This window comes from Neoarthrinium moseri (assembly GCF_022829205.1).
Source record: "Neoarthrinium moseri strain CBS 164.80 chromosome Unknown scaffold2_Wmoseri_CBS_16480, whole genome shotgun sequence".
In the NCBI taxonomy this organism is placed as follows: Eukaryota; Fungi; Ascomycota; class Sordariomycetes; order Amphisphaeriales; family Apiosporaceae; genus Neoarthrinium; species Neoarthrinium moseri.
In genome coordinates, this window is record NW_026055116.1 from 845,320 (window position 1) to 866,587 (window position 21,268).

The window sequence follows — 21,268 nt, forward strand, 5'->3', positions numbered from 1 at the left end:
TATTCTATCTCGTATTTTGCAAAAGGGTATCTTGTTAACTCGTAGTTTGGAAGCAATGTCACACAAAACCGTCTCTTTCTCTCTGGGTATCGTCTCATAGCACCACGGAAGCACCTGCCAGCGCGACCAGACCAAGCAATACGGTCATGTCCCATTGCAACTGTCGCGTTGCAGCGCTTCCCATGCCATTGGCTGTCTCGCTTGCGGTATCGCTCTTTGACGTGGATGATGCCGTCGGTGCTGTTGCTGTAGTCTTGGGCTCCACGGCCTCGGTCTTGACGGCCGCGGCGGCGGCGGCAGAGGCGGCGGCGGCGCTGGCCGAAGAAAGAGCCGCGAAGCCAGCAGTGATTGTGACCTCGAGGAACATGGACTTGACACCGGATCCTGACTCGGTCGATACGTTCCCGCCTGGTGTGCTAAACGTGCAGACTGCGTTGTCGCCTGAAAGTGCGCAAGCCTCGCTGATTGCGCTATAGTTGGTATTAGTCTCTAATCGCCTACACAATCGGTATTTTGTGGTGAGACAAGACGGGCAATACTTACATATCTGTGCCGTTAAACTCCAACCCGAATGTAGATGGGCCTTCCGTAACAGTCATTCCTGCGAACGGAAATGGTCAGTTTCTTTTTCGCTGTTTGGCCGCAGATGCGGTATGCACTCTCACCTGTTCCAACGCCGCACTCCATAAGGTTGCCGGAATCGCATTGTAGGAAGTACTCGGTCGCCGTGGGTGCGGCTGTAATAACGGACGCCACCAGGCTCTGCGTGTCGAATCCGGGGAGGAAAATGCTGGTAACCGATGTCGTGGGGGTTGCGGCAACAGCGCCGTGTATTACGCCCGACAGGAGGGCGAATTGCTGGGTCCTCATGTTGTAATACGTTTTGCTTTCATGCGCGTGGCGTCTTGAATACTCGTACCAAAAACCCAAACACCTGGCGAGTCCCTTTGCAGTACTGGCGTCTTGGAATAGCTGCGTAGTAGAAAAGGTCAAGCAAGCAAGCTCACTGAGGGCGACAAGACTGTTAAATCACTGAGGGCGTCTATGGAGTCGTTGGCTATCTTCACCTATTTCAGTGGCTCTTTTGATTTGGCCTGTTTCGGATTTAGCAAGGCAAGCTGCAAGCACAGCCCTACAGTCCCTACCGCCAACCTGAGACCCGCTATAGTTTGATTAGACGACGGAGGCACATCAATGCATGAAACATGGTGTGATTCAATGAGACTGAAAACCAACTGCACTATCAGTTCAAACTTCTGGATTCCGTCCCATTACCAAGGAAGGCAATATGTAGGGCAGGTTGTCGTTATCGATGAGTCCAATGGCTTTGCGACGCTGGACAGAGTTGCGGCTGGTGGTAGCCCATACCAATGAACCACGATTGACCCTTGCCGTGGTGCCATGCCCAGGCAACCAGAGACATAACGAAGGGCGTTAGAATAGTGCAAAAGACAATTGGCAGGAAGTAAGATAGCAAATGAGATGTATTGTAAACATGATTTTCTGTTCTTCTCCGATCATAATGTTGCTTCTGCCATGGTCTTATATTAGTCTGGAATAGGTTGTGGCGCTTCAAACTTGGTAAGGCATGCGTCCAACGATGCATCGCCATGGCTTCTTATCTAGGTATTAAGACCTTATCCATCTACGCTGACATTGACGTCCGTCTCAACGGTGATGAAGCGTCCTTGGCCAGCTCTTTGAGCTATGATATGCTTCTCTACGGCTAAAGCCTCTCGCTTCCATTCACGCAGTCTATCTTCCTGAGAATCCGAACCCGGCTCGGCAACGTAGCCAGAACAGAGTCTCAGACTGGTGATCTTGCTCCAATCTCTTGCCCAATCGACCAAATCGATGACCAAATGAGCATCTGCCTCTTTCCGTAAAGCTGGGAACCAGTCGCCACAGCCTGTCAGATCCAAGTACTCAAGGCCATAAAGGGCTTTGCTGAGTCGTTTCAACACCGATATGGCCTCGGACCAGTCGTCGTCCAAAGAATGACTGTACGCATTGGTACCGCCATAGTGGACAGATGTTCCAGTCACAGGGGAAACCATCTTGGCAAGAGTTGCGTTTGGTGTCGTTGACGGAGTGGGCCACCCCGACAAGTTGAGATGAGTCAACTGTGGTAGCTTGGTAGAGAATACCAATAGCTGCCTCCAGGAAGCAGCCTGCCCCGGCCCGGTAACTGCAAGCGATAACTGTGTCAAATTTGGCAGGAGACAAGCCGGCGCTTCCGGGATCTCGGGCGCATCCCAAGAATCCTGAATTTCAGTCTCTGGGGTAGCATCAACTGGTAGCAGTAGGTCCATCAAGGACTTCAAGGACAAACCTTTGCCGATTGAGCCTGCCAAGTCTAGGTGCGTAATATTCTTGTTGAACCTGGCCGGTTCAGGCTTCTCAAGGTCGTATTCAGCCAACTCGGTCTCCGGAGGACCGGCAAGGATCAGGCGTAAGTCTGATGATGAGATACCCTGATCATGGTACTTAGACACGTAGAATATGAGCGCGGTTCTGAGTCGGTTCGGCATGGTATAAAGGTAAAACCGGTTCCAGTCTTTCTGCACCGCCCAGTCGTCGACTAGACGGTGCAAGGCCATGTCTATGAAGCTGCCATCACCCGGCACGTATGCTCCCGGCAACGGCCAATACTGTATGTTCGTTGCCGCCTTGTGAACTTGAGCCGGGGCATGTCGTGACTGCGACAAGGCCAGCCAGGAGCGCGGAGGAGGTGGCCCCGGTGGGATTCGCCGGCCGTTGATGTCTCGTCGCTGGAGCCGGCGGGGCCTAGGCGCCGGGGTTTCGGGATGTTGCAGGAGCCACCGCAGCTGGGGAGGGACACTGGGTTGCGGTAAGATATCTTGCGGTGAGCTGGTGCTCAGAGTGCTCCTTCGCATGTCAGCGAGGATCTCGTTGACTGAACGGTCATGGTGTTCTGCGGACGCCATATCAGCACGCCAAGGCCGCAGTATAGCTAGTCGGTGCACGAGAGTGGCTTACCAGGCGTCCTCTGGGACGAAGACGATATTCGAAGAGTCGGCGGAGCTATCGACGGCGGCTTTGAGTACTTGGTCTGATGTCTTTTCTTGGGCATAACAGCCGTTTCATGTGGGAAACCTCTGCGGAACAGATATTCGGCAGAATGGTGACAGTTGAGTGTAGTGGGATGCTCGGATGCATATACGTGCTGGTACCGCGGTCTGCTGCAATTCGAGTCATCGTCATCGCGCGCCCCCACCTGGCCCGTGCAGGTCCGCTTCTACAGGCACTGCAGGCCCACATGAGGACCCCAGATACCCCTGTTGACGCGACTGAAAGACTGATATAATTGAGAGTTGACTCACCAGGAGGATTTCGTCGCATTTACCGAATGTCTTTCTTTAGTCATATGACTCACCCTCTCTTCCTTACAGAGACTACAGCCCCTTTCGGATTTCCAATGCCTAACTTGACAACTTTTGGGAGCGTGGACTTAACAAGTCAATCTATCAACAATCGTATCCAGTGATGAAGGAAATATTCACTGCACTTTATCGATTTAGACACAAAGACGGAAGAAAGGGGGAAAAGGAAAAAATATCATCAAGCCGAAGCCTACAAGCTAGCCTAGTCACCATGCGATGCATCCCACAGGACTCTGAAAGGACCCAACTTCCGCAGCAGATCGCTGGGTGCTCCCTGCTCTACCACGGCCCCCTTTTCTAAGACAACTACTCGATCGAAGTCTGCGATCGTGTCCAAACGATGTGCAATGGAAATGACAGTATGGGTAGCGAACTCTTTTCGGATAATCTCTTGTACTCGCATCTCGGTGTGTTGGTCGACACTTCAATTGTCAGTAACGAGACCAATAGAGGAGTTAAATGTCAGACAGACCTGCTTGTGGCTTCATCGAAAAGGACGATGTTGCCATGTTCCTTCCTCAAGATGGCTCTGGCTAGGAAAAATAGTTGACGCTGCCCATGGCTGAGCGTCTCCTCTTCTAGGTCAACATCGAGACCACCTTTCGCTTCGATACTTTCTCGTAGTCCAACTTTTGACAAGGTAACCCATATTTGATCAGTGCTGGCTGATTCATATGGGTCGACGTTTTGTCGCACACTACCCGGAAGCAGGAACTGATCCTGTGTGATGACAATCAGGCGGGCCCGGGTCTCCTCTCGGGAGACCGTGGATAAATCAAGGCTATCAATGATGATGGTGCCCGACGAGAGATCTAGCATCCTGACAAGGGAGAGAAGAAGCGATGACTTGCCACTGCCCAGGTATTTTCAGTATTTGTCAATGGCCCCGGGACGAAGTTACGTACCTGCCAGTCCTTCCAACGATGCCGATCTTCTCACCGGCTTTTATGGAGAGAGAAATATTATCAAGCGCCAGCGTTTCATGTTTTGGGCCATACGAAGCAGATATGCCTCGCATATCAATGGCTCCTTGAGCTGGCCAATGCAATGGTGTCTCCCTTTCCTCACCCACGAGATTCTCATCGCCTGTATGTTCGCTGAATTGCTTGATCCTGGCAACAGCCCCTATTGAGGTCTCCAGAGATGTCCACCACAAAATCAGCATCCTCATAGTCTCCGCAAACGTGATCAGCTGTACTAGTGAGACACCCGTCAACCCGACGGAGATCGAGTCACGCAGTTTCACCGCCAACCCAACGACAAGGAGAGCAAGTGCGGCAATGATGAAGTCAAGCACCAGAGTCAACCATCGCTGAACCATGAGAAGTAGATAGAAGGGTCTCTGGGCTCGGTCAACAAGCTCATAGTTCTGCTGGATAGCTGCTTGTCCCCAACCAAACGCCCTAATGGTCGACAGGCCTGCTAAAGTCTCGATGAATTGTGTACTAGGCTTTGTTAGCTCCTTCAAACTCAAGAGGTTCTTGCGCAATCTACTTACTATACTGGTGCCTTTTCCTCAAGGTCAAGAAATCGCAGTTGTCGAGACGTACGCAGATAAGCTTTTTGTAGAAAGAAGAAAACACCGATCAGAGCAGGGTAGCTTATTGCAAGATACCATGTTGCAGTGGCAATCAGGATTGCTTGACCAATACATGTAAGAAAGCCTACGCATTTTAATTAGTGGTAACTATTCTTTTGCGAACTCGATCACGTACTTTGGATGGTGACAAGCATTCCTAGGGGTAGGTTCCTATCAACCTCTCCAATGTCTTGGGAAAATCTAGACACGTTAGGGCATTTGTTTTCTTACATCGAATCATCGTAACGCACCTTGTAGTGAGAGATCCGGTGTCGTCCGTAGTGAAAAGAGCTAGCGGAGCACTAGCTGACTGTCAGAATACTGGCAGTAAAATAGAACATTCCTCTTTACCGGACAACCGTCTGGAGTAATCTGCCATGTAACTCGAGCCCGGACTTTGCTACTATCTTGACAATAACAAACCTTTCCGAGTATCAGTCTCACATTTCATAGCACAGCAGTATGTTAGTAGCTGGCTATCTTACCAGGTCAGTAGAAAGAAAGTCAAGAGTGCGGCGAATTGGAGTGCCGTATAAACGCCAAGGTAAACTCCAATGCTCTGGTTACCCTCAGCCTCACTGGCATCAGACCACCATTTCAACCAAACAGCTATCATCATGTAAGTAAATCAAGATATCGACCGTTGCGCATTCGTACTCACTTGGGAAGGTTTGCAGAAACGCGTTGGAAAATTCCATGACGACGAGAATGGCCGTAAAGGCTGGCCCCAGAGAAGAGAAATAGAAGCGGTATACAGTATTGTCGCCAATTTGCCTGCGCTTGTCCGTGATGTCATCTTTGGGTGCGTCTTTACCTACCAACTGCTCGACTTCCTCGTCATCCTGGGAGCTTGTTTCACTATTTACGTTCGGGTTATCTTTTCTCATTCTATAAATGGATTTCACGTAGCCATTTTGGCTCATGACTTCCCCGAATGACCCGGCTTCTGCGACAGAGCCATCACTTCCGAGGACCAACAGCTCGTCGGTCATTGTCAACGGTAGGACTGGGTACCGTTAGCGTAAGGGCCTCGCACCCTTGAAGTAGTACTTACTTGACTGCGTCGCTAGGATTATAGTAGTCCCCCATTTCTTCAATAAACCTTCGTTGGTGCTGAAAAGCCGGCTACAGATTACACTCGCAGTGTGACCATCTAACCCACTAAGTACATCGTCGAAAAGAGCGATATGAGGTCTTGAATACACTGCCCGAGCTAAAGCCTAAGAAAGTCAACGATGGGGCGAATTTGGAGAAAGGACTGCGTAACGTACTACTCTCTGTTTCTGCCCACCGCTCAGGGAAACACCCTTGCTTCCGATGACCGTTCTATCGCCGCCCGGCAAATGAGCAAGGTCCTTCTTCAGATCACAGGCCCAAATGACCTCCTTGTACAGGTCTGGGTCGAAGTGGGCGTATCCGATGATGTTATCGCGGATGCTATCATTCTACACTTTTCAGCACTACCAAAATATTGTAATGGGACACGACAACTTACTTTGAGCCAAGGAGTCTGATCACACCACGCCTTCGGGCCAGAGGCTACAGTTACCTCCCCACTGACAATAGGGACCTCGTTCAGGATGCCTTTCAGCAGAGTGCTCTTGCCAGAGGCAACTGGACCCATTATAATTAACATCTCTCCTTTGTACACTACTGTGCTGACATTGTTAATGGCAACGGGTGAATCTGCCGCCCAGGAGAATGATGCGCCTTGTAAGCGAACACACGTGTTGTTCGTATTCAGTTGCTTATCTTGTCGTGTTGATCCCGGAATAGATCCAAGCTCGATTTGTCCGTCCGCAGTTGGAGACGATGTAGACTGAGGTGATATATATGAAGATGGAGAGGCATTCTCTGAAGATCGCGCGACGTCCTGAATCTTCCCTTTGTGTTTATCTTTAGTTTTGAGAGACAGGTATTTTTGTATCCTATTAAATGATGCCAGAGAGGCATTTAGGTTCAAAATGGTCTCAAAGGTTCCGAATAGAGGGGCGGCAAGAAGGATGATAAGTGATAAAGAGGAGAAAAGCCTGGTAGCCTCGAACGTCTCACCGGCCCTTGCTGCCACAGCTACAAATGCCGCGAAGGCAGCAACGGGTGACAACAAGACGGGTATTTGCGCCAACGCAGCAGTAGATACCATGATCATGCGGAACGGCTTGGCAGCGGCGATTTCGTCGACTCGCATTTGGGTGATTGTTGCTGCGAGCTTCGGAGCTAGACCAGACATCTTGATGCTCTTCATATGTCCAAGCATCTGTGAAGTGATTCCTTGCAAATGAGAGTCTCAGCATAAGACAGGAGTGAATGGAAAGCATCTTTCTTACCAACCCTTCTTTGAACCTTGGTGAACCAGGCAGCTTGGGAGCATTGGGCTTTCGGGGATGCGTACATGGTGATTGATAGTGAAAGCAGACAAACCACGACTGGGGCTGCTGCAGCGGGGCCTATGAGCCTGCTGAGAAGCCATGTTGCAACAGCTACTTGAATCATATCCGCCCAGAGGTCGTGGACCTGTCGCATAGCACGGACAATAGTATCGACCTGATATCATTAGCTTCATCCATTTATACTGCTTGTTATACGCCAGTCGTACATCAGTACTCATCAAAGTCACCGAAGCTGAGTTATCAGCGGTGGTGATGCTAATCTCTGTGGTTTTCCTGAAGATTGCAGTAATGAGAGTGCCTCGTAGCATTGTTGCCATCCGGAACGCTCTATGAGAGTAAAACCCAGAGGAAACTGCCATGCCCGCATATACCAAACCGTACGCTGCAATGAGACCGTAGCTGATATTGGCAGACTCATTCATATCTCGCAGGTACTGAAGAAATCGTTCGAGTAGCAATGGTTGGCAAATCGTGAACCCGACTAGTATAAGTCGTGGTGGCACTGCAGCGAGAATTGGCCATTTCAATGTGACCACACATGCATTCAGGAGCTTATGCTTGTCGTCCCGATGAGCTGAGACAGTTAGTACAAGTCCCGACAGAGTCTTTTCGTTGAAAAAATCACGCACCTCGATTCCATGCAGTCCAAAACTTCTCGTTGAGCATGCTAGCTGACATGTCGTCGTCCAATATGAAAAGGTCATCTGGCCGCAGTAGCTGACGAAAGCCGCTAGCTAGAAGTGAGTTTAACCACCAAAAGAGACCTTGATTGAATATCCCGCTGGTTGACTCCGGGCTCTGGCGACAGCCATCGTCGACTGTCCAATGTGCCTTCTCTTTTGCCTCCAGTGAGAGCACAGCTGCTTTCCAACAGAAGCAAAGCGTCCCAACGGCTTTAATGGGGATTGGCAACGAAAGAAGCCATGTAGTTCGCAGAGTTGCAAGATCTAGGATCAGTGAGAAGAAAAGGTATGTAGTGAATGTTGCAGACGGTTTCTTGGACTTGACATGTTCCATGTAGGATAATGCTAGGGCCACAAAAGTAGCCACGGACGACAAGCCCGAAGATGCTATGGAAACAGAGCGAGAGGCTGAAGGGCCTGTCATGGTCACCCACAGGATGGTCGAGGTTAATTGGAAAATCGACAACAGCGCAACCGCCACCTATTTACACGTTAAAGCGGATCATTGCTTTGATTGTTGACACTCACGAGTTTGACATATCTAGCAGCCGTGCCCCGGACTACATTCGGCAGCTTTCTCAGTTTCCAGACTCTGAAAGGCGAGACCAGAAGTAAGAGAGAAGCAGGGATGAGCGTGAAGAAAGATTGCTCGAACGTTAGGGTGAAGTCGAAGTCATCTCTACAGCCCCCAACGACCGGACCAAACGCATCATCGGCGGTTGCCAAGCACAGATTCGCAGACGAGACGTTCATCATGAACATCAAAATCAATATATTAATCACATCCACAGGAGACTGAGCATGGCGCGTAGATCTGAAAAGGTTTGAACGAAAATGAGTGTGGTGATTCTATAAGCACTGCGAAAGGGTGTATTGGCAAATTACACGAAAGACGCGATGCCCAAATGGGAAAGAAGGAACTTAGACTACTATTCGCCTTGGGGCTTTCCATTCGAAATTTGTCATCAGCCACATCTAGCATGCTATATGGCCAGCCTGGATTTTCGGAGGTGTAACCAACCCCAAATGAGTATATGAGGACAAAAGTACAACCGGGACATTATACCTGGATACAATGGGTTAGCTCGCCCGTCGTGAGCCGCATGCTGTGTCCCTTGCTTGGTAACGGGGCCGCGGCATAGAAGCCGAGCGACGCCCAGCATATCAAGACCCTGAAGAGGCACTGCCCGCCAAGCTCTCCAGCAAAATACATGGTGTGAAAATAGCTGCGACTGACAGGCCAAACCTGCGGCTGTCGCTCCGCCGGAAAGTGAACTACCGTGGCCCGGAAATTTGCAAGACTATTTCCAACGCTAATCAAATGCAGCGTTGACAGGTGATACGTCGTGGGGAGACTCCATAGCACTAGGTACTTGTCAGCCCGTCGCTCGAAGACAAGCGTCTGGCGGCCTTAGAATCAGGGTGGACAACGGTATCCTCCGGGCCAAAACAGTACTTCAGGCCGATGCAACACAAGATTTGCCCCCAACATTCACCAATGCGTGTCTGGGTTGCTCGTATTTGGCTGTCATCGTCCCGGCGGCAGTTGAGGTTGATGGGTTTCAAGATTGACGTCTGGCTAGCGCTGGTTGGACGAGCGTGGCTGGCATGGATCAGCCGCCGTCGAACCGGTTTGGATGCGTCTAATCTGCCCACCCGGACCCTATGACGCAAGGCCAAGAGACCCTGCAGATACCAATCACCCCTAACCACCGCATTTTTATCACTGCCAGGGTCTGAACTTCGCCGGACACCAGAGACGTCGTCATGCGTCGAGGACGACAGCCGTGTGTTAGAGTCTCCCCACCAGACGATGCACGCACCAATTCGCGCCCACCGAGGCGGTCAGATTGGACCCTATGCGTTGGCTTCCTCGTGGGCCGGGATGGCCCTGGTTCCTGCTCAAACCGGGTTTCTATTGACTCGTGAGTCCTGTGTTGGACCGGCTGTTGCATCATGGCGCGCAAGTTGGCACGAGGTTTCTATATAATCCGGAGATCTCTTTGTTCTTCAGCCTCGCCAACTCTGCATATAAGCCTGCAACCCTCCTGCGTATCCTCATCCGCCCTCCGCGGTCTGTAATTATAACCTAGAGCAACATTTTCTAGAACATTTATCGTAGTACACCAGCCTTCTACATTCCGACAAGATGAGGGCCTTCGCATTAGTGATACCCTTAATACTGTCCATTGCCGGCTTCGTGCTGGCGATGCTATCCCTGTTCGCGGGTTCCAAAACGGGCCAGCTGGAAGACTTCCATATCATCGCCGTGAGTGCCCTTGCTGTAAGACCGTCGCGGGAGAAAAGGCTGACCATCAACAAAGATCAACATGTCAAACTTTGGCCACGATCTGGTACCAACGGCAACGACGGGTGGCTCCGACCCAACTTCCACGGGCAGCGGCATCGGAGGCTTCTTTAGCAGTGTGGTGGCGACAATCGCGTCAGAGATCAGCGACGAGCTCGACGACATTGCCGACGACATTGCTGATGAGCTCTCTGAGAAACTTGGCATCTCACAATGGTATTCACTCCACGTCATGACTGCGTGTGAGGGACAGTTCGCACCAAACGCTACGACCCCAGGTGCCTGGTATAACACGACCAATTGTACTGCACAACAGGCCGGCTTTCAGTTCAACCTGACGGAGATATTGGATCGCCAGATTGAGGTCGGCCCTCTGAAGCTAAACCCAGCCGACCTGCCTGTGCCGGACGAGATCAACGATGCGATCAATTATCTCAACAGCTTCTTGCTCGCGATGTTCGTGTTCTTCTGCCTGGGAGCTGGATTTGCTGGCCTGTCCTTCTTGGCAACTATTGCAGCGGTATCACTGGGCACCTTCAAAGGCAACCCACCTCGATTCACACATCTCGGCAACGCTATCTTATCAGGTCTTGCTGCTCTAGCCCTGATGATCGGGGCAGCGATCACAACGGGAGTAGCAAAGAAGGGTGAGAAGGAGATCAACGACAAGGGCGGCGATGTGGGGATTTCTGCAAATGCTGGCACGAAGTTCATAATCATCACCTGGGTATCATTTGCAGCCATGTTTGTTGCATGCGTCTTCTGGTGTTTCGCGGGCATTGCAGGCCGTCGCAGCAAGAGCCGCGTGAGGACCTCCAAAGTCGAGGAGGGTCGTCACAGCTATGAAACATCGAGCTCTTCTCGCTTCAGATTCGGACGACGAAGATAGGGGCAACAACAACTCACTATGGTGTGTTAGTGGGATCAGGAGTATCTAGCCGGTTGTTGCGCCAGGAACTGCTAGCTGGTATTGAGCACACTTAGAATTGATGAATTGACGAATTACGGAATATCACTGTGTGTAGAGTCCATCTCCATCATTTCTGCGCACGCCAAACGTTCGAAAGACATAGATCTCGGGCTTGAAGACGACAAGCTGCACTTACTTAGACTGCGACGCGTCGGATTGGGTGACTAAGTTGAGCTGGGCAGAGGTTGGGAAGTCGCTGTAAGTGCAATCAACCAACCCACCTGAAGCGCCCCACTGCGCCGTGCCCCCAGGCAGGGTCCAAGATCCGCGGCCCCAGTCATGATACCGCTGATGGGGAAATTGCACATCAGCCCAAAACTCACCGACCTTCAGATGAAAATAACCAGCCACCTACTCGCTGGACGCTGATAATACTCTCCTCTAACCTATCAATATCCCGTATTGTAAACTGTAAACTATTGCAATATGCCTGCCGTCGACGCCCAAGAGACAGATGAGCTGCTGGAACGCAGTGAGAGACGAGCTAAGCGGTTGTTATCTGGGTTCCTGGACTTTGCATTCTCAGGCAATATCCTTGAAATCGCCTTCGGTCTGATGTAAGCTCGGGACGCTATGCGATGAAGCCGTCAATTCTGACACAATCCTTCTCAGTCTTGCCTCAGCCTTCACGGCCCTCACGACGTCGTTCGTGAGCGACATCTTACTGCCGCCGCTCTCGGTGATATTACCGCTGAACAGAAATTTGGACGAGAAGTTCGCCGTCCTGCAGTCCGGGCCCAATTACGACGCTCTAGATGGCTACACGACGCTTTCGCAGGCTCAGGAGGACGGCGCCGTTGTGCTAGCTTATGGGTACGTATCTAACATATCCTGCACTTGTGGGACATTGGAGCTAATCTTGGGTCACAGCCTCTTTCTAAATAGATGCGTCAACTTCTTGGGCCTCGGTTTGGCTCTCTACGGCCTGGCGCTTCTCTACGAGCGCTTGTCTCATGACCCTATCGTCAAACACTCCATTAAGTGTCGGTATTGCAAGAAGCGTATCAGTGATAAGGTAAGCACCGCGTTGGCGCAGTGTTGTGAACCCCATTAACGTGGACCATTTCGATAGGCCCTTCGTTGCGTGAATTGTACGAGCTGGCTCGATGGACGCGAGGATACCAGACGGATCTGGCCGGACAATGTGGCACAACAGTAAGGAAGTCATTACTTGCATCATAGAGCGAGGGGTCTTTGCATCATCGGAGTATACTGCGCTTCTATACCCTAGAGTCATCCAGCATTGCGGTAGCGGGCGTTCTAGTCAGTGACTTGGTAGATTGACAGCCATATACACACATACACACACACACACTGTTCTGTTCCCCATTCGGTCCATCAGCCACTACCGATTCGCGAGCACCAACATCCCCTTGCTCTTATTCACGTTTCTTCATACAAGGGCCCCAGAATTTGGTCGGTGTTGGCGTTGGGCCGCTGGCGGTTGGGAACGGTGGCATGCCGGGAGGAGGTGTGAATCCTGGAGGGAGGGCAGTCGGAAACCCGCCGCCTGGGAACCCTCCGGCGGGAAAGGTGAAATTGCCCGGAAAAGAAATGTTCCCCCAAGGTGATGGGTTTTCTTTGCCGCCCTCTTTGTAGTAATGAGACGCAGCTGAGACCAGATGACTCTGGTCAGCGGTGGTATTGACGCCAATCGTGATCCACATCAGGATTCCGTCGGCCGGGTTCTCGCTCAGGAGCACATAGTCGAGGAACGGGTCATACTCTCGGCTGCTCTGCTGCGCCGTCAGGAAATCTTGGGCGTTCGTCGTCAGCTTCATCATGTTGTTGGAGTACGGCGGCATCGTCTCGATCATGCTGGCCAGCTCCTGGTCGAAGTACAGTTGGCCGATGTGGTTGACTTTGCCACCAGTATACGTGCCGTTCTCGAGCAGCGTGGCACCCCTGTTGCTGGTGACGTGGATGTGGTTCGTCCTCCCGAGATAGTGGCCCGGGAAGACGGAGTCGAATTGCACCACTCCGTCGATGTCCGTGATCTGGACCCCTCGGCTGAAGGTTGAGTTCAGGCCGCCGCCACTGGTTACGCCCGAGTAAACGCCGGTCGCATTTGCGTGCCAGACGTCAACCAGCATGTTGGGGACGGCAGCGCAACTCGCGACGTCGACAAACTGCAGGTCGAGGTGGATAGGAATGCCGTCCTGCTTCTCAAATATATTGGTGCGAATGAACTCTCCTTCGACCCAGTACGGGCCGATGATGGTCTCAGGGGCCAGTCCTGTGGTCACGTTTGACCCGAATATGGTGTGGATGGGAGTTGACTTGTCATACTGGTGCTTATCACCCTGATTGTGGCAAGTTTGCATCCACTGGTCAAGGTCCTCCTGGTCCCTCCTGGCAATCATGCGACCTGGAGAACTCTTAGCAAGCTAGCTCCTCCGTATACAAAGGGCAAGGATTCTTGTCATACTCTCTTCTAGTCCGCGTTGTTCCCTCATCTCCCGTGCCTTGGCAGCTCGACGCAATACTGCCCTTTCCTTCATCGCCTTGGCGATATTTGTATGCTGGCATCTTGCGATGATCTGATCCGCGTTCTCATCGGCGCGACGGGCTATCTCTACGCTCCGCTTCAGCTTCGCTGCGTTGCGGTGCTCGCCAGGATGGGCAGAAACCGAGCCGCATAGAGCGGCCAGAGCCAGCAGAGAAGCGGCAGTTGCTCGGAGGCCTACCATTGTGACGAAAATGAGATCTTTCTCCGGAGAATACGTTGCGAGTTTCCTGATCCCTGAGAGAACCACCGGGGGATCGAGGTTTTCCCTCTTATACAAGCATCCTACAGTATCTTCACGGGGCCCTGGAGGGCTTTGAATTCCTCATCTCGGCCTACTATGAGATCTTAGCCGCCATGCCAGCATTACGTGGACATCAATTCCGGTCGTTGTCGGCGGCTCGGCTCTTTTCTTGAGAAACATGGCGGCGAGATCCTTGCATCCACTCCTATAGTCCGGCAAATCCACGTACGTATCTGCTCCTCGCTGGTTTGAAGCGGATCAAATACCAAGATGACCCAATCGGGATGGGTAATCACGGATGGTGGTCTGTGCAGGGTACCAGGACCAAAAACGGTCGCTTGTTCTGGAAGCCGGGAGAATGGGTGAAGTTATATTAAAGGTAGCACTAAAGGCTAAGACGGGATGTGGAGATCTGCCAGGTCCGTACGTGGCTTGCAGGAAGGTGAGTATAGAGTTTGCGGGGAAGGCATGCATGGAAACGTTGCCGTGAAATGAGTGTCAGTTTCAAGTTATTTCCGGAGTCGCATGGCATACGCTTTCAAGCGGCGAACTATTTGCGTGTAGCTCTATAGGCTACTGTTCAGCCCCTGTGTAGTTGGTTCTTCCCGAAAGACAAATGAGAGACAAGAGACGCTTCACACATGGCAGGAACTTCAAACGCACATGATGTCAAAGAATTTTCTGACTATTATGTTTATTTAACTGCACAGCGATTGGATCGCTTCCCAATATCATATCCCTCATCTCCTCATTGGGAATATACGTTCCTTGAAGTCTGTTTCACGTATCGTCATTTCTCCTCTAAGTCGTTTTGAGATGTGGCTGAAACGCCCAGCCCTATAGCTTTCTGCATCTATCCGTTTCTAGCTTGAACTTTTATCATTTTCTCTTCTATTCATATCCCTTGGAATGTTTCGGAACAGAAAAGAAAATTCATCTCCTCAGCGTCCAGCGAGGACATTGAGCACACCGCCGTCAACCGCAATGATCTCTCCGTTAACATACTGGTTTTTCGCCAGGTACAAGACCGTCATTCCCATCTCCTCGTCTCTTCCAGGCCTCATGAGAGGCACATGCCCCTTCTCCTGGATCTTCTCGGGTGCCACGTGACTCTTCTGTCGATCATCACTTGACTTCGCCGTCATCTCTGAGGGAAAATAGCCCGGCGCGATCGAGTTGACCCTGATGTTGGCCTTCTGGAACTCTGACGACATGAGCTTGGTGAGATGGACGGTGGCACCTTTCGCAGTGTTGTAGCTGAAGTGTCCCTGCGCGTGTCGCATGATGCCCGACATGGAGGACGTGGTGATAACGGAGGGTGCGAAGGCCTCGAGGGGCCCGTTTGGTTTCACTCCGGCTTGGAGAAGGGACAGAAAAGCAACGGTGGTAAAGTAGACTGACGTGACGTCGACATTGAAGGTGTTCTGCCACTCCTCGACGCTTTCGTTATCCCATAGCGCTGCCTTCAGGTCTTCCGCGTTCTCGTGCTTTGGTTCCGCCTTGGGGCCAGCCACGCCAGCGTTACACATGAGAAGGTTGATGTACTTCTCCTTCTTGCCCAGGTCGGTCACCAACCTCTGCAGATCCTCCTTCTTGGTGACATCACACGGACCAATGGGGATTATCTCTCCGCCAAGAGAGTGGACAGGATCGTGAGTCTTTGCTGCATTCTCTAGAGCCTCCATCCGGCGACCGGTGATGTACACCTTAGCTCCGTTTGCTGCCAAAGCTTGTGCGGCCATCAGACCAATCCCAGTTCCGCCCCCTGTGATTACGGCCACGAAGCCCTTGACGCTGAAAAGCTTTGATGCATCGAAGTGATGTGTCTCGGCCATGATGGAAGTTGCTGTCGCAGAAGGGAATAGTAGGGATATGGGTATTCTGGACGTGAGGGGTAGCGAAATGATAAAATGTTCAATTTGCTGAATATTGGTTGTTTTATGCGCAGTCACGGCTTTTTTCGTGGTGTCAGCCTTACGTTCGATAACTCTGACGTTGCACCTGCCCACCATGCAAACGTAAGTGGTCCATGACGTAAGGTATAATGTTTAAGACACAATGTGGGCCAATCGTGTGCGGGATCGCCAGGAACAAAAGCTCCTGATCCACTAGGTCGCCTAGCCTCTTAGTCTGTTGGAGAGCGTCGAAGGAAGGCCCGTTTATAGATCAAAAAAATGCCAGGTACTGCGCACACTCATTATGCTGGAAGATATCGATTCTCTGAATAGGCAGGGTATGTACACTAATATCTCATACTACATCTCATAGCTTCGCGACCATCTGCGAACCCTTCTTCAATGATGCAGATGCATCGTTAATGAACTCGTCAACAATCGCCTGAGCGGGCTTCTGTTCGTTGACGAGCGCAGCGCACTTGCCCATGAGGAAAGGACGGAACTGCTCCAACATATCGTCGACATCGTCATCTTCACTGACCTTGGCCGACTCCGTTCCTGGAATCTTGTCACCGTTGCCATTCATGACCTTCTCGAGATCAGACTCGTAAGGCAGTATTCCCTTGGAAGTAAGCTCCTTAATCTCATCCCGGCGCTCGTTCTCCCAGTTCTCAATGTATGGGTTGGTTCGCACTCGCAGCGGCCGTCCAGTGAAGATCAGGGTGCGGATTGTATCATTGAAGCTCGCAGTCCTGACGGACTCCTTGTGCGCCTCAGGTGCACCAGCCTCATCAGCCAGGATAAATCTGGTACCCACCCACACGGCGCTGGCACCCATCATGAGGGAAGCAGCAAGCATGTTGCCGTTGTGGATGCCGCCAGCGGCAACAACTTGGACCGGCCTGCCAGTCAACGGACTCTTGGAGTTCTTGCAAGCCTCCACACAAGCCGGGATCAAAACGGTGGTGGGGACATCTCCGGTGTGACCACCACCCTCGCCACCCTGTGCACAAATGATGTCGCAACCAATGTCGAGACACTTCTGGACGTGCTTTGGGTGGCCAACCATATTCATATAGAAGATACCGTGCTTGTGCAGCTTGTCGACAACTGCCTTTGGCGGGACGCCGACAGCCGAAACGAATAGCTTGGCCCCAGACTCAATGATGACGTCGACCAAGGCATTGAGCTTTCCCTTTGTATAATCATAGCTAGGTGGCGAGGAATACGATGTTAGCACCTACGAACAACTGTGTTATGGCTCGTGGACACCGGTCTCGGCGATAGACCTACTTCGTCTTTCGAGCATTGCCTCCAACCTGAGGAAGCAACAGATCGATACCAAAGGGAGCGTTCTTGTCCTTCAGATCCTTCTTCATTTCTTCAATCTGGTCCTTCAACATATCTGGCGAGTAGCTCATTCCACCGATGACGCCGAGGCCGCCAGCATTTGTTACCGCGGCTGCCAGCTTTGGGCCTGCGGCAACGTTCATGCCGGCCAGCAGGATGGGGTGTTTGATACCGAAGAGATCGGTGAGTTCCGTTCGAATCTTCTCTGTAAAGGCCCGAAGTCAGCAAGGCCGCGCGTGGTACGAGGTACGTTTGGGAGAAACCAACGCGGAGATGCCATCTTGAATAGAGCAGGGTAGACTATGACGCTGAAAACAGTAGCGAAGCAGTGGCAGACGGCAAACAGGCTATATCACAGGACGATTGCAGAGAGTTACGTGGTACGGAGAGTACAGAGAGACAGATAATCGCTTCCAGAGGTGAGACAGAGACGGAGAAGACAGGTAGAAGGGTATCTGGCAAATGCCGACGGGGAACACGGTATATCTAGTTTGGCGACTTGAATGGCGGGACTCCCGGCAAGGACGTGAATCTGGGGAAGTTCGCCTCGTTCGATGCCCGCGCCGAGGGGACATGCAGCGCATGTGGTCCACTCTTTCGCTGTGGGCTAAACTGCGATAGGAATAGTGAGACGATCCCACCGCGAAGTTGCCGAGGCTCTTTTCCGCAGCGGCACCTACCTCTGCGACTTGCCTCGCCCAGACAGGACTGGATGGGCCAATTTTGAACCGACGCTGGACCTGGGGAATGGCCACGGTAAGAGCCTCCTCGTCGAGAACATATAGACTCTACCCGCCACGCAGCGCGACACAAAGTGAAGACCCAGTTTCTCGGGCAGGCATCAGTGGTAGCCACTTCTGCCAGTGACTTACACTTGGAGGACGGAGCACGTCGATGTTCGGTTAGTCCTGGCCGCACAGCTGGGCAGCGGAGCCCCTCGGGGCCTGGGGGCTTGGGAGCTTGGGCCTTGCCGACCCCACAGAGGCTAAGACCCCCCTAACTGTTTTTTAGCGTTGCCTGCCAACTAAGTGCGCTTGGCCTCGATTCGGCTGGCGCCGGCTGGACCCTGTCGATTAGATTTTCCTTCACTTTCGGATAAGCCTCAGATGACTACGCCAGGAGTGCTGGACCTGAGTTGCTGACAGAGGGTGCGAATAGGCGACTGATTCGTCTCAATGAGCCTCCCTGCGTCACCTCGGGCATGGAGCTTTCTTTGCCGCCAAGCTCAAACCTCACTTTTCACCCGCTCATCCCTTAACCTCTCCGTTCCTCGTGCCCAGATTGCGCAACCCAGGAAAATGAACCAAGCTCACAGGACAGCTTGCGGCTGCGCTGCGGCTCGTAGCTCAAAGCGGATTGCTTACGTTGCTCTCGGAAGTAATATGGGTGACCGAGTCGCGATGATCGAGCAGGCCTGCCAGGAAATGGAGGCACGGGGAATCAAGGTCAAGCGGACGAGTAGCCTCTGGGAAACCGAGCCCATGTACGTTCTAGATCAAGATAGATTCGTGAATGGGGCCTGTGAGGTGCGTTGCCCTATTTTATCTCAGGTCGTGCTTGGTTCTGCATGCTAAGAGCCGATCAGGTTGAAACTGAGCTTGAAGCACTGCCCTTGCTGGACCAACTGCAAGATATCGAAAAGTCCATGGGGCGAAAGAAGCTCATCGACAAGGGTCCTAGAAACATAGACCTAGATGTCTTGCTATATGGCGACGAGAAGGTCGATCACGAACGGCTCACTGTACCGCACATTGGCATCCCCGAACGGGAATTTGTCCTGCGGCCTCTTGCGGAACTGATCCCTACCAAGGCAATCTATGCGTCAAAACCTTGGAAGCTCGTCCAAGATTTCCTCAATGACCTCCCTCCTTCATCCGACCCACTGTCCACGTTGACTCCCATCTCTTCCACGGTTCAGTCATTGAATGCCCTGAAAGCTGACCGGAAGACCCAAGTCATGGCTATCCTAAACATTACCCCCGACTCGTTCTCAGATGGAGGCGTGCATACTCCTGATTCTTTGAGGGATTCGGTCCTCACTTTCATCCGCGGAGGGGCGACCATGATTGATATTGGCGGGCAGTCAAGCTCCCCGGGAACCCCTGACATCAGTGCAGACGAGGAAATCAGCAGGGTTCTTCCAGCGATAGAGCTTATCCGCAGTCTACCAGAGGCACGAGATGTCGCCATCAGCGTTGATACATATCGTGCTCCCGTAGCCGAAGCCGCCGCTCAAGCCGGAGCAGATATCATCAATGACATCTCTGCTGGACAATTGGACCCCAACATGCTTTCAACAATGGCACGACTTGGCAAAACAGTTTGTCTGATGCATATGCGCGGGAACCCGGGGACTATGAGCAAGCTGAACGACTATCCAGAAGGCCTGATTCCTACCATAGCCAAGGAGCTTCTTGAACGGGTTGCGGAAGCAGAGGCAGCAGGTATTCGTAAATGGCGCATCATCCTAGACCCCGGCCTAGGATTCGCCAAGGTTGGGGAGCAGAACCTCCATATACTAAGGCATTTCGATGAGCTGCGGAACTGGCCGGGTTTGCAAGGCTTCCCGTGGCTACTGGGCTCAAGCCGCAAAAGTTTCATTGGCAAAGTGACTGGTGTCCCAAAGCCAATGGACCGGATCTTTGGCACGGCTACAACTGTAGCAGCGGCTGTGCAGGGAGGCGCAGACATCGTGAGAGTTCATGACGTCGTGGAGATGGGACAGGTGGTCAAGATGGCTGATGCTATCTGGCGGTATTGATCGGTCATAGAGGCAGCACTGCGGCGCGCGCATCTGCAATCCATGGCATAGCTCCTCGTCTGGGTGCCAGGCTGATTCCTCAACGACACAGCCACTTGTGTATTCACGCGTTGTGTAACCATTACCACATGTACACCACCCTCGGGCCCTAATTCTAGACTTTCGACTTTGTATGAATGATCAAACGTGGACTCCGCACGCATCAGTGATCCCATCGAATCCCAGCCCCCTCATGACGGCTCGAGCCGCGCCGCACGGGCGCAGTGCGTGAAGGCAGCGCTGCACTTCTCGTATCACCCACTTGCTTACGGGTTCGTAGGATCCGGCGTCGAGAGGGGTCTGAATACATGTCACTGGGAGGTACTTTACGTTCAGTCGACCGTTTCTGTGCCACAGAAGCGACGGAAAGTATCAAGGCTACGTGCTCTAAATGGGACCCCGTGAAACCAACATGCAGACAGGAGGTACCGCTACTTGCCACAGCTCTTCCCTTAACTCTACATTATACAGCGCTTATAGATATCAAAGCGTATTTGATTTAGACATTGAAACGTGTTTTAATGAACATTGTGGACAGCAAGTTGGTCAATGTAAGTGATTTCGGGAAGCTTCCAACGAGTGTGATAACGGACGTGCTCGAGCACGGAGAAGGTTATGTTGAATGCATGACAAAAGCGAGTTATGTGGAAAATTAGGAGAAATACGGCCGCGGCCTCACTATATATAAACAAGACTCGATCGTTCCTAGACTAATCACTACCACCACGGCTGGGCTGAAGGAAGAGGCGTATAGTAAGGTGAACCTACGATATACTGTCTACTTTTTCTGATGCTTGCTGAAAGTTGTACTATTAGACGTCCATTAGGCATTCAATCTTGAAACGAATCCTTCCGCCGCGAACACTGGTTTGTCTAGAACGAAATCAAACATTACCAATCAACTCGCACCAGCAAGTTGTCTGCACCATAAGAACAGTACGTTTCAATTTACTGAAATCCTGTGGCGTTCCTCAACACCGATGCTCCTGTGGAACTCGCCATTGACATTCCATAGGTATATTCTCATGTGCCCTGCGTCGGGCTTTACCCCCCTGAATCTCAGCCAAAAAAAAACTGGCTAGTTGCCCTCCTAGCCTCTAGACTCTGTATCACAAGCGGTACCTACATGTCACGCCCGA

The 21,268-nt window shown here is 51.9% G+C and overlaps 9 protein-coding genes across 9 annotated transcripts; 3 read left to right on the forward strand and 6 right to left on the reverse strand.

Moving 5' to 3' along the window:
* Positions 1-94: 94 nt before the first annotated feature.
* JN550_001017 (uncharacterized protein) lies at positions 95-870 on the reverse strand (the record flags this gene model as incomplete). The annotated part of the gene is made up of 3 exons (XM_049308402.1): positions 95-470; positions 544-601; positions 666-870. The coding sequence occupies 3 exons, from the start codon at positions 868-870 to the stop codon at positions 95-97; spliced, it is 639 nt and encodes a 212-aa protein (XP_049176923.1).
* Positions 871-1,637: 767 nt separating this feature from the next.
* JN550_001018 (uncharacterized protein) lies at positions 1,638-3,094 on the reverse strand (the record flags this gene model as incomplete). The annotated part of the gene is made up of 2 exons (XM_049308413.1): positions 1,638-2,935; positions 3,001-3,094. The coding sequence occupies 2 exons, from the start codon at positions 3,092-3,094 to the stop codon at positions 1,638-1,640; spliced, it is 1,392 nt and encodes a 463-aa protein (XP_049176924.1).
* Positions 3,095-3,606: 512 nt separating this feature from the next.
* JN550_001019 (uncharacterized protein) lies at positions 3,607-8,809 on the reverse strand (the record flags this gene model as incomplete). Its single annotated transcript, XM_049308424.1, has 16 exons — positions 3,607-3,826; positions 3,877-4,257; positions 4,310-4,849; positions 4,903-5,068; positions 5,120-5,184; positions 5,235-5,285; positions 5,335-5,406; positions 5,469-5,592; positions 5,645-5,989; positions 6,038-6,203; positions 6,255-6,428; positions 6,479-7,254; positions 7,311-7,527; positions 7,580-7,947; positions 8,003-8,537; positions 8,585-8,809. The coding sequence occupies 16 exons, from the start codon at positions 8,807-8,809 to the stop codon at positions 3,607-3,609; spliced, it is 4,425 nt and encodes a 1,474-aa protein (XP_049176925.1).
* Positions 8,810-10,205: 1,396 nt separating this feature from the next.
* On the forward strand, positions 10,206-11,253 carry JN550_001020 (uncharacterized protein; the record flags this gene model as incomplete). Its single annotated transcript, XM_049308435.1, has 2 exons — positions 10,206-10,325; positions 10,381-11,253. 2 exons carry the CDS (start codon positions 10,206-10,208, stop codon positions 11,251-11,253), a joined length of 993 nt encoding a protein of 330 aa, XP_049176926.1.
* A 507-nt stretch (positions 11,254-11,760) lies between these two features.
* Positions 11,761-12,493, forward strand: JN550_001021 (uncharacterized protein; the record flags this gene model as incomplete). The annotated part of the gene is made up of 4 exons (XM_049308446.1): positions 11,761-11,891; positions 11,947-12,147; positions 12,205-12,349; positions 12,407-12,493. 4 exons carry the CDS (start codon positions 11,761-11,763, stop codon positions 12,491-12,493), a joined length of 564 nt encoding a protein of 187 aa, XP_049176927.1.
* A 220-nt stretch (positions 12,494-12,713) lies between these two features.
* On the reverse strand, positions 12,714-14,024 carry JN550_001022 (uncharacterized protein; the record flags this gene model as incomplete). The annotated part of the gene is made up of 2 exons (XM_049308457.1): positions 12,714-13,702; positions 13,763-14,024. The coding sequence occupies 2 exons, from the start codon at positions 14,022-14,024 to the stop codon at positions 12,714-12,716; spliced, it is 1,251 nt and encodes a 416-aa protein (XP_049176928.1).
* Positions 14,025-15,025: 1,001 nt separating this feature from the next.
* On the reverse strand, positions 15,026-15,919 carry JN550_001023 (uncharacterized protein; the record flags this gene model as incomplete). The annotated part of the gene is made up of 1 exon (XM_049308468.1): positions 15,026-15,919. The coding sequence occupies one exon, from the start codon at positions 15,917-15,919 to the stop codon at positions 15,026-15,028; it is 894 nt and encodes a 297-aa protein (XP_049176929.1).
* Positions 15,920-16,346: 427 nt separating this feature from the next.
* JN550_001024 (uncharacterized protein) lies at positions 16,347-17,609 on the reverse strand (the record flags this gene model as incomplete). Its single annotated transcript, XM_049308480.1, has 3 exons — positions 16,347-17,190; positions 17,273-17,534; positions 17,597-17,609. The coding sequence occupies 3 exons, from the start codon at positions 17,607-17,609 to the stop codon at positions 16,347-16,349; spliced, it is 1,119 nt and encodes a 372-aa protein (XP_049176930.1).
* Positions 17,610-18,729: 1,120 nt separating this feature from the next.
* JN550_001025 (uncharacterized protein) lies at positions 18,730-20,090 on the forward strand (the record flags this gene model as incomplete). The annotated part of the gene is made up of 2 exons (XM_049308491.1): positions 18,730-18,855; positions 18,915-20,090. The coding sequence occupies 2 exons, from the start codon at positions 18,730-18,732 to the stop codon at positions 20,088-20,090; spliced, it is 1,302 nt and encodes a 433-aa protein (XP_049176931.1).
* Between the last annotated feature and the right edge of the window lie 1,178 nt (positions 20,091-21,268).